The 16,614-nt window shown below is 45.5% G+C and overlaps 2 protein-coding genes across 41 annotated transcripts in view; one reads left to right on the plus strand and one right to left on the minus strand.

Annotated features, from left to right (window-relative positions):
* LOC149342439 (uncharacterized) overlaps positions 1 to 16,614 on the minus strand; it is a 138,837-nt gene that overhangs the window by 36,932 nt on the left and 85,291 nt on the right. For 39 of the 40 annotated variants that reach the window (XM_089544770.1, XM_089544773.1, XM_089544772.1 and 36 more), the window contains one exon: positions 13,375 to 13,476. In XM_089544770.1, coding sequence (XP_089400896.1) covers positions 13,375 to 13,476 — 102 coding nt within the window. Of the gene's footprint in view, positions 1 to 13,374; positions 13,477 to 16,614 lie in introns of those variants that run through there. The other variant, XR_016283036.1, reaches the window with a different exon arrangement.
* LOC149342440 (UPF0764 protein C16orf89 homolog) overlaps positions 1 to 16,614 on the plus strand; it is a 96,783-nt gene that overhangs the window by 24,445 nt on the left and 55,724 nt on the right. The gene's annotated exons all lie outside the window — the stretch shown is intronic.

Consider the following 16,614-nt stretch of genomic DNA (forward strand, 5'->3'; position numbering starts at 1 on the left):
ACCGAAGGGGTGGCCCGTCACCAGATGCCAATTCAAGTTAACTACAAATGCTGAAGGCGTAAACTGGATCAATAAAACTTCCGAAAATTTGAAGCGCGCGAGCAATACATTTCTTTTGGCAATAACGAATGTTGAGCGACTGCGTTGCTTGCTGGGCTCCCACATGATCACGTATCGCTGTTTAAAGGAAAATGATACAATCGTATGAAACTAAAATTCGGAACACTCGATACCAGAGTTTCTTATGCATCGAACAAGAGATGAATATTGTGGTGTCTGCGGAGTTTTCGGAAGTCACCCGCGCACAGGATGCTTTGATCTGAACACATCGTGACTTACTACGTAACTAGGTTATTATTCACAAGATCGATGTGGACAGACATCAGTGCAGAACGCGTTGGATGGCGAAACGTTCAGACGCCCGCCATTAAACGACAGTGTCAGGCGTATGCGCTTTCCTCAAAATGAACGCAAGATAACGGACCGGAAAACTTCACCGAACCTCGCGTTCTCTACCCCGCCTTTTTTATTAACTAAACTTGGGACCAGCTCCGCTTCATTTGCTCCAAGGCACCACGGTATTAGGAACCTGCGTAATTTATGTAGCATGTGGCTTATCTGTACGGGGTCAGGCAATTACACCTAGTCAGCCTTGCTTGTTCGTTTGTGCTTAACTTCAAAGAACGACGCGATGCTGACGCAGCTCGCCGTGTTCCGGTACATTTGTGCCGGAGTTCGGGTCAGTCCCTTGCTCGCTCGGCATATTTGTAGGACTAAAGACCTTTACGAGATCTTGCGAGGGAAAAGTTTAAGCGAGACCGCAGCGCGTCTTTATTGTGTATTTTAGATGCAAAAAAGGATCACAGTAATAACAAGGCTGAATGGGGGGCCAGTTGATAAAGTGCATTCAGAAGGATAACCAGTGAAGTTTAGACGCACACACGACAGAAAAGACAACGCATAACGGACTAAAGTGTGTGTGCTACTTTTTTTTTCTTTTGACTGGTTGACAGCCTTCTTAAAAAAGGAATATATAGGGAACTCGAATCGGGGACCTAAAGAAACATAAAATAACCAGGCATGCGAGGTAAGAAAAATCAGAAAATAAACACTTGAGTAATGCTTTATGTTGTTTAGGAAAAACTTATTATAGCATCAATAATAAAAAATGCCTTCATGGTGTTCCTGTAAACGAACAAGGGTGATTGCTATTATAAGCTTACCTCGAAGAGTTTACTCTACACAAGCATGTTGCAATAAATAACATCCTTAGGTTCCCAAACTTCAACCATGTGCTGTTCTTCCCAACCACAACTTTATAATATGACAAATGTTTTCCATGTCGCGTTAGGTTAGCGGCGCTAAATTAAAACACAAGAGCTTGTGCGGGCTGAGATCATCTCCGTGCAAGCTAATTCTCACCAGCGAAGTAGTCAGAATATCTATTTATCTCCTATACATGACCGCAATTCCATGTCTTCTGACCGCTGCGCCTGCGCAATGTGTGTGTTAACACGAAAAAATGACTTCCCTACGTTGATTTTATATAGCGGTTGCTTGTTGATGTTTCGCCTGCTTGCTCGGCGCTTTTCGGCGCAAGAATGTCTCATGTCGAGATTTTGCCGGTTTACCCATATCCCTTAGACATTTTGCTCAAAATGTGCGCATAATGGCTGTGTTTACTTCACCTTAATTGTTGTCTCTTGTAAAAATGGTCTATAGACAGTCTATGGACTTCTTTTAGACTCTATTGCCTGCCTATAGAAGTTTCTTTTTGGCTATTCATAGTCTATAGACAGAAGTCTACTCAAACTGCATGGCCATACATCTATAGATTGTCTATAGACTGTTTATAGCATTTGTATTGCCTATAGACTGTTCTCTAGGATTTGTCTATAGAGAGTCTAAAGACTTTATAGACAGATGTCTATGAACAGTCTATAGACTGCCTAAAAATTTTTTTGTAAGGGGTAACTCTCAGCATCACTTTAGGACCTGTTGAAAACAAGGCTCGTAGCACGTGTTTTACTTTCTTTTTTGTTCATGGCAAGCAGCAGTAACGGGAAACGTATAGCGCCTCCAATCGGAACCGTTTCGCTAAGGGTCGCCAATGTTTGCAATTAAGGCGACGGAATGAAATTACGTACTTCCACGAGGCTGACTGAACTTCGTCGTCGACGCGTAATGAAGCACGTCGTACATATTTATGCGTGACCTCAGCTGCCGAACGCTCCATTTCCACGAAGCCTTTCTGAATACAAACGAGTCTATCCGCCTCCGTACGGAAAGTGCTCGCGCTTCCTTTTGCTTTGGACAATAGCCTGTTCTTTGAAAAAAAAAGAAGAGCCATATTGTGGCAGGCGCCTTTTCGTAAAATTTTGGTGCGGCGCTACAGTCAAACTTCGCTATAACTAAATAATAGGTATAACCAAGGAATAGCCAATCCTTTTCGAAGCTCTCATAGAAACCCATGCATTCGGTGTGGCAAATTATAATTACCGCGCAGCTCTATCGAGAACCGCACGAAACTCGCGGAAAACTTTCCCCGCCGCAAGAGAGGCCTGCACGGAGCGTTTCCTGGGCGATTCGTCGGCCTCGGCGCTCGTTTTGACACCGATGCTCCGATCTTCGCGGAAAATTGGTGATGAATACATGATGTACGGTTTGCGGCCCACTCCGCTATGCTGCGCCATAATTCTTACGCGTTATGCTCCGCCAAGTTGCAGAAGGTCATTGGAGTCCGCCCATTCTCGAACCACCTCGTTGCGCACGGCCCGCTGTGAGCAGATTCCGCTTCTCGGATGTCATGTGCAGTTTAGTTTCTGTTTTCGTAGCGTAATTGGATGTTCAAAATCACATCCCTACTGAAAAATGTTGTATGATGCAATAACCTCAGTTTGTCAGACGTATGTCAAAAATTGTCATACAAATGTAAATCATTTTTTTCTTTCAAAATCATACAATTGTCATACAGATGTCATACAATATCACAAAATTTATCATTTTGTATGAAGAAGCGTGTATGACGTTATTGCATCATGCAACTTTTTTCAGCAGGTATGGAAATGATTTTGGTGTGTTTTACGCTATGTCTACGTCCCTCTGGCTTCACAGGGCCAAGCGGTGTAAGGCTATACTGCAAAACAATTTCCGTTGACCTGAAAGTTGCGAGGAGTAACCTTCGGTCGGGTGTACGCTATCTTCGCAAGACATTACTGCCGTGCGGTGAAGTGTGGTAGCCAGCGTGCTCGTCTGTCGTGCGGGAAAGCCAATCAAAGCAGGTGCTTGCGCGCGACGAAATCGCTGCGTGCGTTCTTCCACGGCGGCACTTATCAGCTTCAGCGCTCAGGAAAAAGAGGTGTGTCGTGCTGTACCAAATAATTCCGTGAAGTCTATTTTCATGGAGCTGAACCCTTTGCGGGACCTGAAGAAACGGGCATCAGTTGGCGAGGCTTACATGTCAGGTTGGTGGTTCAATGTTTAGGGGAATCCCCCAAGGTGGAGAAGGATTGTAATAAGGGAGTAATTGCTCGATATCATCCACCCAAGCGCAGCCTAACGGCTACCAGGGAAAGCATTACAGCTTTATCAGGCACACCGTAGCTGAAGAAAAATTCATCCTGGTCTGAGGTTCGGATCTGGACCACCGCCTCAACAGAGCAGTCGCTCGATCTACCAACTGAGCTAATCAGGAAGGTCAGCGTTTTCACATCGATATGTTGAAGAATTCGTTCTCGTACTCTTATGTGCTAGCAAATAGATCGGACTGATAAGACAGTAAATTTCGCAAGTGAACCTAAAACAGAAGTAGATGTGGCTCCATAACTTGCGGATTTCGGCAACTGCGTCTGGCCACGATTGGATCATCGTTATCTCGTACAGCTCTATTCCGATGGCAGTGGGTAAGTATCGTTTGAGAACGAACAACGTTTTATCGGCAGCGCCCTTATGCAAATCAGCAAGCACGTCCAAACGTGTTGCCTCTCGTGGAATCTAGACGCGCGTTCTGCGTCCCACAGAAATAATATTTCCCCCTGTGAATTACGTCACAGTAAACAAGTTATTTTTTTTTTCTAAAGAACCCAGTCGCCTGAAGAAGCGGGCTCGGGGTGACGGGTCACGATTGAAATATTAGCGTTGCTGCACCGACACAGGAACAGCTGCATTTCGCCAAAAATCCGTGTTTACAGGCAGCACCAGATCATATAAAGGAATAATGCTTTCCTCATTGTATTGTCACCAATATGCACAGCCCAAAAAGGAGACCAACAGGACCACAAAAAAAAAAAAAAACGTCAGTTGACCAAGACACCAAGGAATAAACGCAAACGAATATATGACAGCCGCAGCGCAAGCAGTGTCGAAATTTATTTACGTTTGCAACTCCAGGAGAACTAAACATTCTTATATATACCCGCAAACAATGCACGAACTTCCCTCTTGCGATGAACGGAGGATCAAGGGCGTACATTTCTTGCACATCGCTGTATGAGGACAAATAATGTCAGGTTCCTTTCGAAACGACAACCACACCACATATTGAGCGCGGGCGGATTATATTTAACAGCATTCATAACTTCAAGATTTGTAGAATTTGCTTTGTAGAGAGAAAGGAAATTGTAATGAGGAAAAGGTGGAATGGAAGAGACGCGGGCTGATGCAAACGAGAGTACTACACCGAAAGGCTGCAGTTTATTTTTTTTTTCTTTTCAATATCTCGTTTTATTTCGCGATCATTACTTGCCTGGCCCTGGAAGCTCTTATATCCGCACTAGAGATGAAGATTCCGATCGAGGGTATGTTTTCCACTCTTGATCTTGGCTTTGACAACCACTAACGCGCGCGAAAGGTGAACTGTCTGGGCTCGATGAGAAAACAAGTCCCACAACAAATCGGTTCACTCGCGATGTCCCTCACTGAAAACAGCAACGAGAGCGCATCCAAACACGCACGTTGCACTAATTCGTCGAATGCAAGTACCGTACTGTCGGCGAGCCCCGCCTGACGTCGAGGAAAACACTGCAGAAGAGTGCGTCCCTGCTTTCCCTTGACGCAGAAATAGGCCTATACGCCAGATTGCCCCGCTGGCTTGCTGCGCAGCTTTTGTTATCGAAAGCACCACCTTAGTGACGTCCACATGCGCACGCGACACCGATTCATCGATTAAGGCCGATTCACACGACGGACCGTCCGCCCGCGGCCCGCGTACTACGTGTTCATGCGTCAGCACATTGAGAGGCGCGCTGGATGGATGGATGGATGGACGGCGGCCGACAGCGCGCCCCTGAATGTGCTGACGCATGAACACGTAGTGCGCGGGCCGCGGGCGGACGGTCCGTCGTGTGAATCGGCCTTTAAGAAACTCATACTCCCGGGAGATCACGCCTGAACACGGAAAATTTGAAGACGTTTAAGCTTCGCCTTTAAGAGTAGAACTTGACAGCGTTATCGAGTCCCATTCGCATCACCAACATTTTTGGTGATCAATAAATTTTTGTTGGACAGAAATTTTGAAAATTCGAAAACTGTAAGGCCCTGTTAAGAAAATATTGAAGATAATGGTCCATTCTTCTGATATGTAGCAAAATGTTTCTTTTAATGTGTTTCCATCGATCGCAACGAACAGTTAAGACTGCCATAAAAAACCAATGAGGAATGCTTTTGATAATAGCAAGAAACGTTAATAGAAAAAAATATAAGCCTGCCGTCGGGTGATGAGCGCATATATTGATTGTAACAGTGAAATTTTACATTATAGGAACAAATTGCGTTAATAAACGGTTTTTAGCTCAAAAACGCTTTGGTACAGAATTGTTCCGTGTGCAGTTACTTAATTTCTAGTTATAAATCTAATAATTACTCATGTACAGTCTTTGTCAAAAGTTTAGAGCCCAGGGGGTTTGCTTTTAAGCCTCGCAGTGGGACTCCTGTAACATTCGTGGTAGTCCTACCCATTGGAGGAGGCAGGACCAGAAATCTTCTTACCTTCAGCAAATTTGGAGCGCTGGTGATGCATTACCAACCAGACAGTGTGCTTCAGAAGCAAACCCCCTGGGCTCCAAACTTTTGACAAAGGCTGTACGTACCAGTACGTGTCTCTAAGATGTTTTGTCAAGTCGAAGACCGCAACGCATTTACTAGATCCCCATTGGTTAAGCTTGAACCAAGAGACCTTCGTGGGCAATGGGTAGCAAGCTTTTGCGCTTCGTACAATCCGAAGGGCTTGGGTGCGGTTGCCACCAACGTTTTTAGATCCCTTTCAGTTTGAAAGCTGCGGTGCGCGGATTGTCGCCTTTCCGTTTCCTGCCGCGCGGTGGCGCTCGCCACGCTGTTTGCCCGACCAGCGTGGCCCTTCGCGTCTACGCCATCGTCGCCGCCGCCTGATTTGGAGCAGCCAGCAGATACCAGCACGGAAGATATCAGCTCGCCTGTGCCAGTTGTTGGCAGCGACGCTTATCTTACAGTATACAAAAGCTTCAAGCAAGGGTGCTTAAAGCATCCCACCAAAAAGATGCTAGAGTTTACCAACATTGTAAACAAAGCAATCTCGATTTCTTTGAAAGTCCCGTTTTTGGGGACGTTTTTTGAGAGGTGCAGACGAGCTGGAATTGCAAAACGTTGCTCGGCTTGGATGTGCAGAGCATATGGCCACTTTTACGTGCCAAGTGCTGCATTTTGTCACAGTGACACGCATGCACTTCTATGCGAGAGACGTGAACCGTCGGCTGGAGAACAGAGAAAAGGTTGTCATTGCAAATAAAAAAGCTCGCCTTCTGTAGCCATTCCCTCCGTGCTTGATGTCGTGTTCGTCGACCAAGCGACGCCAGGCCGCTCCATTAACACTTCCGACTTAGTGTGTCTGCATTTAATGCTTGTCTGTGTTCAACGAAATTAACATTCTAAAAATGAAAGTGCAGGACGCTGCTTTCGTCTGTGCGATCATTGCAAATAAAAAGCTCTTCTATAGGTTATTCGCTCCCTGCATCCAGCTAAGTGTGTCTGCATTTATACTTGTGTTCACTGAAATTAAATGCTGCTCGCATGTGCGGTGCTTCGTTGATAATATAGCGCGGAATTTCGTGATTGATCTAGAAGCGGAACATCGCTAGTTTTAACCTTTCATTAATGTTTCGTGCATTCTCCCGAAGAAATATTGATAGCTTTACTCCAACACACGCATATCATCAGCGCTAAACATCGCAAACACGATGCGATAAAGCGCAATGCAAACGATTGTTTTTTTGCGAACTGGCATCAGTCTGCTCTTTATCTCAGCCTTACTAGCCAGGCGAAACATTTCTTAAACCATGAGACTGAAGTTTCAATGTGACAGCTCCAAAAGTACAGCAAATTTGAGTTCGACGTGTTCGTTCCCAATGTTATCGCGGATGACAACGGGCTGTCACAGCAACTGGCAAGCGCAAGCGCTCCGGTGGTTCCGGGCCGACATAGGGTGCCTCGATGCCAGCGCCGCCGTACGGCGCAGTGCTGGGCATCGAGGCACCCTAGGCCGACAGCGACAGCAGCGCCGCGTGGTGAGTGGAAGCGGACGGGGGCCGCTTTCTCGGGCGCGGCCCCGGGGGAGCTTGCAAACTGAAAGGGATCTAAAAACGTTGGTTGCCACACTATCCAGTTTTCTTTACAGCTCAATAATAGCAAGTATTTGCTTCCATCGTTTTCTTTTTTTCCTGCTCAGGGCCAACGACGCCGACGCCTACGACACCCGCTTTTCTTCGACACAGGAGCTTATCGCCTGAAAAGCACCGAACGTGAGAGTGTTGACTCATGCTAGCAAATCCGATCCAGCCGAAGCATCGCAGTAAATGTCGCCGATTACAGGTGTCATGACAAGCGATGCAGGCTTGATGTTCTCGCTCTGATTAGCCTGAGAGCCGGCTCGCAAAGATGTCATAAAAATGACGTCTTTGCGAGCAAATTTCGCATGCGGAAGGTTTTCGGCAATTTCATTTGCGATGTTCTGAGGATTGCGACCACCTTTCCGCTCAGAAAAAAAACAAACAAACTTGGCAGTGCTTTCGAGCAGGCTCGAAACATCAATCGTAATCTTGATATGGTCAGTGACCTTCAACTTCATCAGTATCATGACTGACTATAGACGAACTTTCGTCGAACCCTAGACTATGCTATACTCTATCCGTATTTCTAAGTTGGCTATTTTTGTTGAGTGTCCCATTAATGCGCCTTGTACAGGGTCGTCCACTCTTAGCTAGAATGCGCTAGCGCATGGTCGTGCTCTTTGGAGGGTCATTGCGTCCGAAACGGCTGCGCATCGAAGCGAAGTGGCAGATGACGCGAAGCACCACGTCCACGTACACCTTCTCCTGCGCCACTTTGCTGCGATGAGCGACTGTGTCGCACATGGTGGCCCTCTGAAGAGTGCGGCCATGCGCTAGCGGGTTCTAACTAAGAGTGGACGACCCTGTACAATGCAGCTCTTCGTGAATCTTGATCAACAACAACGGCGGACTGAGGACGTGCCTGTTAGCACATGAAGCGACTGTGATCACATAAGCAGTGCACGTACAATCATTAAGAAAAAAAAATGACAGCGGGACACCTTATTTTATTATATGTTGGCAGTACAATTGCATTAGCAGCTTTAAATTCTTCACCGGGAATGATGTCACTTACATACAAATAATGGGCGAAATAAAAGCAAAGGTAAATTAAAATTAAAAAAAAATTGTAATTGTACAATGCGGGGTTCAACGTCCCAAAGCGACACATGGACTATGAGGGATACCTCTTAAGTAAAAAGTATACAAGCGTTCATGACATTGAGTGCATTTGTAGTTCCTTTGACTTTCCGAGACAAGCCAGCTGGCAGATTATTACATCACCAAGTTCTGTTGGCGAAGGATCACCTCCAATAAAAAAAAAAAACAATAATTTATTTCGCCCATTTTCAGAGCTGTGAATAATTATTTTAATACCTTAATAAACTACCCTCTGTACTACTTCGCATAAATGCAAGAATTAGGACGATACAGAACCCAAACTTTCAAACTACGAACATGCCACAGGGAGCTACAATTCATCATTTCCTATGAGGGCCAGGCGAACGTGTAATAAAGCTGCATGCCTCGCATCGAAGAGCTTTGTGCCGAAGAACCTGTCGCTAGCGGCTATTCATCGAAACGGGATTGTAAATGAGGCGGCACGCAGGAGCTTTATTCTTGGCAAGAAAAACCGCTTTCTCGAACAAGTTTCTGCAAGGAAAATTTCATTTCACAACGTATTCCCAACCGGACTTCACGCAGCATTGAGGGAGCTTGAAATCTACAGCGAAAGCATATACAATATTTCGCAATGTCTTCCTTTGAAGCTGCCTCGCACTTGGCAACAACATCAGTAGCGAGAACATGTGGGTTTCTGCTCCATTTCATTCCACTAGCACAGTGGCCAGTTTATGCAGCGAGTAAATAATGGTGAGCGTTTGTTTCACGTCGGCGGCGAGAATTTTTTAGCTATCCACAAATGTCCAGCACTCAAGGAAACATATGCCAGCTGCCCGTTTCTAGTCGAGTTTCGAGCTGTCGTAGGTGTTGTAGGAATAAGCTTTACAAGTCGCAGACGCTCATTTCTTTCCGTCATTTGCTTGCGATGAAATGTGTATAAAGAATACAGCCACGCGCCTGTGGCCAGTAGTCTGCCCTCACAGCTCGCTGACAGATTCCAACGCCTAGCCAAAACAAAGTTACGCCCGTGGATATTGAGCAGCCGGGAACTCTGTTCAAAGTGCCTTGCCGACAGTTCGGACCGTATATAAATCGTTCGTCATAAGCCTTCCTGTGTTCTGCGTTTCGCCTAATACCTAAATGTGTTACATTCTCCAGTGGCTTCTAAAGCTTTCCTTGCTGGTGAGACAGGCAGCAAGGTGAATTTATCAGACAGGACGCCAAATTAATATCCCAAGTGCGTTTATATTTGTTCGCTAAATGGACTAACTGCTCGCCGCGGTGGTTCTATACCACATGTATCTATGATCGCGACATGGTTTTTTATGTTATTTTGTTTATTGGGTGGGAAACTGAGTTTATCTTTTTGGGTTAAAATTATTTCTTAAAATTGTATTTTAGTGATTTTATAATGCTTCATACACCCTTCTAAAAAGCTTTCACGTGCTGCTTGGTCTACTAACAGGAACTATGTGCTTAGAATCACCAGAATACTTTCGTGTACAAATCAGTGGGAGTAAACACTGATTGATTGATTGATTGATTGATTGATTGATTGATTGATTGATTGATTGATTGATTGATTGATTGATTGATTGATTGATTGATTGAGACAAGGACGACAGTTACAGGGAAAATATTCCAAATCAGCCGGCGTATTCGTTCTCCCACATCTCCTTTCCGCACTGTACTCTACACAGAGCAGAATTTTATGGATACCAACTTGTACTCGCATCCACCTCCACTTTCCTGTTTTTTGTTGTTGCTGTGAGTGGACGAGTACTCTAGATCAGGCGCCCCAAGCTTTGACCTTGACCCCAAAATGAAATGTTGCCGCGAAACCTGCTTGTTGTTTTTTTTTTTTTTTACTGCAGTCACTACAAGGGAAAATATCACTCTATGGTCGGATGTCGGCTGCAGGTGAAACTCTGACTTCTCTAATCAACGAAAGATCAGTTAAGCCCTTCTGCTCCTGCTCACAAGGTTGCTGACAAAACACCACATAATAAGCAAGATGCCTAGTTTCCGGTGCGCGCCAAGAAGCTGTAGGCACGTCTAAATTATTCCGGAACCCATCTCCACGACATCTCTACTCTCACGATTGGGCGCATTTCGCTATACCTCATACCTGCGTCGTTGGTTCCCGTAGTGGAATCCACGCATTTATTATTACCCGTCGCTTTCTCTACAGAGCCGCACCCCGATACAACTGCTCGCGTGTGCCAGCTAGCAACAACAGTTCAAGGCCTGCACGGCACAGGCGAGACAGGCGTTTCAAGTGCGGCGCTCACCGAAGGTAGTCGTGAAGCAGCGGCCTCGGGTGTGCAGCAGACTCGCTCTTGTTTATCGCCGCCGGACGAGACCGAGACGAGCACGTTGTCTCTGCCTGCCGCTCTGTTGCAACCATCGTGAGTTTTGATTTTTCGTAACGGGCCGCGGGACAAACGTGACCGCTTTTTCTCTCGAACGTGCTGCTCGCCGGACACGCTCGTAAGCGTTTTCGAATGCGGATGACTAGGGCGGCCAGCCCTAGTCATCCGGCTATCGTTCCGCCACTTTGGACTAACCCGACCCCGACTCTCCCGTCTGGGAGCGACGGCGGAATTTCGCAATATCCGTCTCGTGCTGCCCGCTCTCTCGTGCTCTGCTCTCGGGCGAATTCCATATTTTGTGGGCCGGTAATTGGTAAGGCGTGGCGCGCCGTGATTTAACCACCAACTCTACATTGTTTGGCAGAGTATTTTCTTGAGAGACGTACTTCGAAATGCGTAGCACCAAGTACTCTAGGACCAACTTCTGAAGTTTGCACATAATTAGTACGCTGCTCGGTCGGTTGAATCTCGCATGCTTCTACTTTTTCGCCCGTCAAGATTTGAGTTGTCATACTAAGCAAAGCTAGCGGTGACGCTTATCCGCTAGGCGTGGCTGTTTTCGGTTTCTCTGTCTTCGAAACTTCCTAATTATGGTTTGTTATTGTGCACCCATTGCTTAAGAGGTGGTTAATCAGTGGTCAAAGATTATGCGCTTTGATAAAAACCTACAAAGAGTGGTTATTCGTGACAAAGAACCGTTAACAAATCAAGCTTTCTTCACGCACTTCGTAAGCTTGCACGTCTTTAGGTGCTGTGGTACTGTGAAGTAAGGCAAAGTCATAGTGTCGGCATGTCCTAACAGCTTAAAGCTATGCAGTTAAATAGTGCAGCTAATAGCTGCGTTCGTCACGACGCAGATGACGTTGAACAAAATACATAACGTAATTCGTAACGTGTTCTTCTTTGCTTTTCCGCGTAGCACTTCGTCCGTGTTATGGCGTCAGTGGCTATGAGTCAAATGAAGGCGAGGGGCTGAACACGCATGAACACGTACATAGAGCCACCCAGAGAATTAAGTTACTGCCATAAAACACATGCATTACTCATTTATTTTATGCTTAAAAAAAAGAAACCCGTAAATTCCCTCAGTAGCTAGCCTTGAGGCGTTGCGGTGACGATGGCTTAATAATTTCAAAAAGGGTGTATACTCTTTATTTTCATCAAATGATGAAAGGTGATCAAAGTTGGAGCATGTGCGAAACCAAAAGCCCCTCCTTCCCAACGTTTTCCCAGCCCTCACCAGCCCAACCCAACCCAGCAAAGCATCAGCACAGTGCAAAACATATATAAAAGGTGTCGAAAGTACTGTAAAAGGAAATACGGAACAAAAAATTAACCTTCTACGAAGTAAAATATTACAGTAAAATAGTAAAACCTATAGAAATTACAAAGCCAAGGCTTTTTATTGCTCACTCAGTTAAGATTAATGTCTGTTCGATTGTAATGACTGATGTGATGGTAGTTGCGAATGTATGGGAGAATTATTTCGTAATATTAACATAAACATAGTATTCCATAACATAAGATTAGAATTTTTTCATTTTTAAGGGTTAGCAAATATACCGGCTGGCTCTAACGGAAAATATTACTTCGATTCGTTCTAAGTCACACAAAAGTAGTAAAGGTCACTCCTTACGTTTATTTTTCTTTTGAAGTCACGCTTAATCTCTGCGGTGTAATGTGCACGTAATAACCAACTTTGAGACATATTTTCTCTTAGATGTTGGTTATCGGCCACAGATGATAAATTGATAACTTGGGGTGCATGACATGCCAGTTCGCGGGGTATCATGAGCATGTCGTTGTTTCAAAGACCTTTCAGAACTTACATTCAGGAGCTCTACCGCTGCTTCACTTACAAAGAGCGACATCTATGCCTACGCATGACGCCGAATTTCTTGCTCATCCCGTTTAATTCACAAGGCGATGAGTGAATAATTGATATCACCACCAAATTTCTCCAGAAACGAAGAAATCATGCAGACAGGTTGAAGAATTGTGCCAATTCAAAGATATAGACTGTTTCTCAAACTCGTGAATTGCGTTCGAGGAAATGAAAGTGTCATCGTCCTCGTCAAGAAACTCATGTGACTGCTGCGCTAGATATGAACCAAATTTGTGTGGATCAGCTTAGTTTTCGATAATCATTATTGTCGTCAACTAATCAGCGACAGATGATCTAACGAAGCTATCTTGAAGATTCCTGAACAAACCGTTCATACATCAGCGCCGCAAAAACGCAGTTTCAGACAAGAATGTGCAAGCGTGACCCACCCTGCGTTGTGTGGAGATAAAGTACTGACCTCGTCTTTTTGTGGAACCCTTCTTCCGCTCAAGAAACCTGCTCCAGAGTCTTTGAAAATTTGACTGCTCGACGATGACATCGTGGCTTCTTGCGTCCGGGCCTGCAATTGCAAAGAATGGTTTGGTTTATAGGGGTTTAACGTCCCAAAGCGACTGAGGCTATGAGGGACGCGTAGTGAAGGGCTCCGGAAATTTAGACCACCTGGGATTCTTTAACATGCACTGACATCGCACAGCACACAGGAATTCAGATTTTCGCCCCCATCGAAATCCGGCCGCCACGGCCGGAATCGAACCCGCGTCTTTCGGGTCTGCAGCCGAGCGCCATAACCACTGCACTACCGCGGCGGCTGATTGAAAAAAAAAAAGAATGCGAGTGCATGAATAAATCTAAACTAGCGATCGCTGCAAATTTGCGTATTCATCTTGCAGAAAAATTTGCTACTTCACTTGTGGTGAACCCAATTTTATAAGCATAGAAAGAAATGTGCAAAACGCACCAGAAGTCTCCACATGATTCACATATTACGCTACGAGGGTTTGTTGCATCATACCTTGAATACATCACTTGTTTGTACTTTGAACATGATAATCATTGTCGTTACACGCCCTGGGCTTTCATTCCCAGTGCCATCGGGTACCCACCGGTGATACAATGACCAAAAGCTTTCCCCTGGTCTGGTGCTCTGCTTCTCTGAGGTGAAGTGCTTGGACAAAAGGGTCTTCAATAGCATCTCGTGCAGACCAGAAACACATTAGCCACGGGGCTCACTGGTTCAGCTGTTCTCGCCCCTTCAAAATCAAATCATAGTACACCCGCCAGGGTGGCCGAGTGCTTTTGGGGTTTGGCTGCTGAGACAAAGGTCGCGGCATCGAATCCCGTTCCCGGCGGCAGCATTTCGACGCAGACGACATGCAAAGTCGTCCGTGTGCTGTGCGATGTCAGTGCGCGTTAAAGGACCCCATGGGTTCTAAATAAATACGGAGCCCCCCACTAAGGCGCCCCTCATGGGCCATGTGAAGCATCGGGACGTTAAACCAAATATACCATAATGAAATCATCATCAAGGAAAGGTCTGTGCTTAGCGACTATCGGAAGTTAGCTATCGCGTGGCAGTACATGCAGCTAAACTACCTCTTGCAAGCACACTTAGCCACCTAATATATGTTGTGTCTTTTCATTTTCGGATAATCATTTTGGAACAAATGCAAACATTCTTAAATGATGCCGGCAGTGGTTCTGCTGGCATTATGCACGCCGTTTTAAAGAAGAAATATTTGAGAAAATCTAAAAGCAGTGCTCAGTGCAAGACAGAAATTTGTACGATTACGGCGCCACCAATGAATGGGTGTACGTGACGGGTTGATGATAGCACCCGCTAATATCACCTTACTATTGCATTTGACGTTTACTAACCCTAATACTGCCCTGTGCTCACTGGATCATTTATTTTGTCTCATATGATAGAAGCACCAGAAGCAAGGGTCTCAACGGCATCTCCAAGACGCCCTCTGGATGGCCTTGTAAATCACTGGACTAATTCACGTAATTGTTGAGTGCCCACTTTTCCACAGGGCACTCGAAAATCGCGGTTATTCCCCCCCCCCCCCCCCCCCCCCCCCCCCCTAGTTTGTTGCTCTTGACGCATTCACCCCGTATGTTTCTATTTTTTCAATAAGAAATGGAAGTTAAAGTGACACGTACTTGGTCTGTGTATTAACCATGAATCTATCGTATGTTGCGGTGTACTTACTGTGTTGTACTGCTGCGTTTGCACTGTGTTGCATATGCTGCTGTGTGCTGCGAACTATGTTGCTGTGTGTATTAGAACATCCATTGATTTACTAATGGTGCAGTGGGCAAACTTTTTCTTGGTGGTTTAATATTTTACTGATGATGCTGCGCGTACGTACGCACGCACGCGTACAAACAAGAAAGCAAATTTCATCAATATTGAGCAGAGTTGAGATACATAGCTGCACATCGATAGTTGTGCAGACGAATTTAACGGCTAGTGATGGGAGGCCGGGATGGAGGCCCGCTTACGGAGAGGTTTTCTGCCCTTTACCACGCTATAACAGGTGATGAAGCGGCGACATGAATCCTAAGCCCGCTGTAGAGCTGTTAGTCAGTTGGCTGTCAAAAGGTGTATTTGTCCAGTCCGTGTTGCTTCTTATTTCTGGCTGGTGGGCGGTGCGAAAACATCGGCATCATACGTAAATTATGGGTTGATTAAGGTAAATCCTTTCTTCCCTCTCTGAACCAGAGCGATAAAAAAAAGACTGCATATTAAACTGAGAACCACAGGTGCAGAAAATGTCGACGCTGGGTCGACTTTTTTTCATGTGCTTAATGCTTTGTAGAGCTTTTAGTTATTGATGCGCACATGCGTCATGTCTTTAGAGAGAGCTAAAATATTGTTAAGCCTTCAGACAGGTGACAGCCGGGCCAATTGGTAGGATTATGCTAGAAAATTTAAAGCACAGGAGCAGACAAGAGTATTATTGGAAGCTTTTCCAATCAACAAGGCCACAACCTGCGCAGTCTAAGCCGTCATCAGCTCCAGCGCATGTCGTCGCCAAAGGAAGAAAAAAACAAGCCGTAATCAAAAGTACATGTTAAATCTCTTGATGGGATCATTCAAAACAGATGCTCGAGCACCGCTGACCTGAAAAATGGATAAGCGACGCTTCGAATTTCACCGGGAAGATTTTCAATAAATCAATTTGCAAATAACGCTTTCCAGTGCCGTCATCCTTTCACCGGTCCTACGCTTACAGTTTTCCGGAATTTTGAGACTTAATTTATGAATTCACTAAAGTAAAAAATACCTTAACTCCAGTGCACTGGCCCTAACGGCAACACGGTGTGGAATGCCCAAGTGAACTTGTCACACAAATCGCCTCCTCTATGCTTCCTGTGCCTGAAAGAACGCCCTCCTCAGGCAGCCAGGCGCTCACGCTCCCGCCGCTCGCCGCGGTCGCGTAAGGGCGCTGTGTACACAGGATTCTATAGTCACTGTATCAGCAACTCTAAGGATTCGAGAGGCGGTAGTTGTGGCCTGCGCAGCCGCGCTGCCGAAGCAAAACTTTAAATAGATGCTCTAAGTTGCTTTTATGTTTCTATCACGCTTAAATACATGTTCCGCTTGCCTCAGTATGTCGCAGTATTAGGTAACGTTGCGCGAATGCAATGGAAAGAAAAAAACTGTCGGACTGTCGTTCCACGAAATACCCGT

The sequence above is a fragment of the Amblyomma mixtum genome, chromosome 5, assembly GCF_055824585.1.
Source record: "Amblyomma mixtum isolate Tamu chromosome 5, ASM5582458v1, whole genome shotgun sequence".
Taxonomy (NCBI): domain Eukaryota; kingdom Metazoa; phylum Arthropoda; class Arachnida; order Ixodida; family Ixodidae; genus Amblyomma; species Amblyomma mixtum.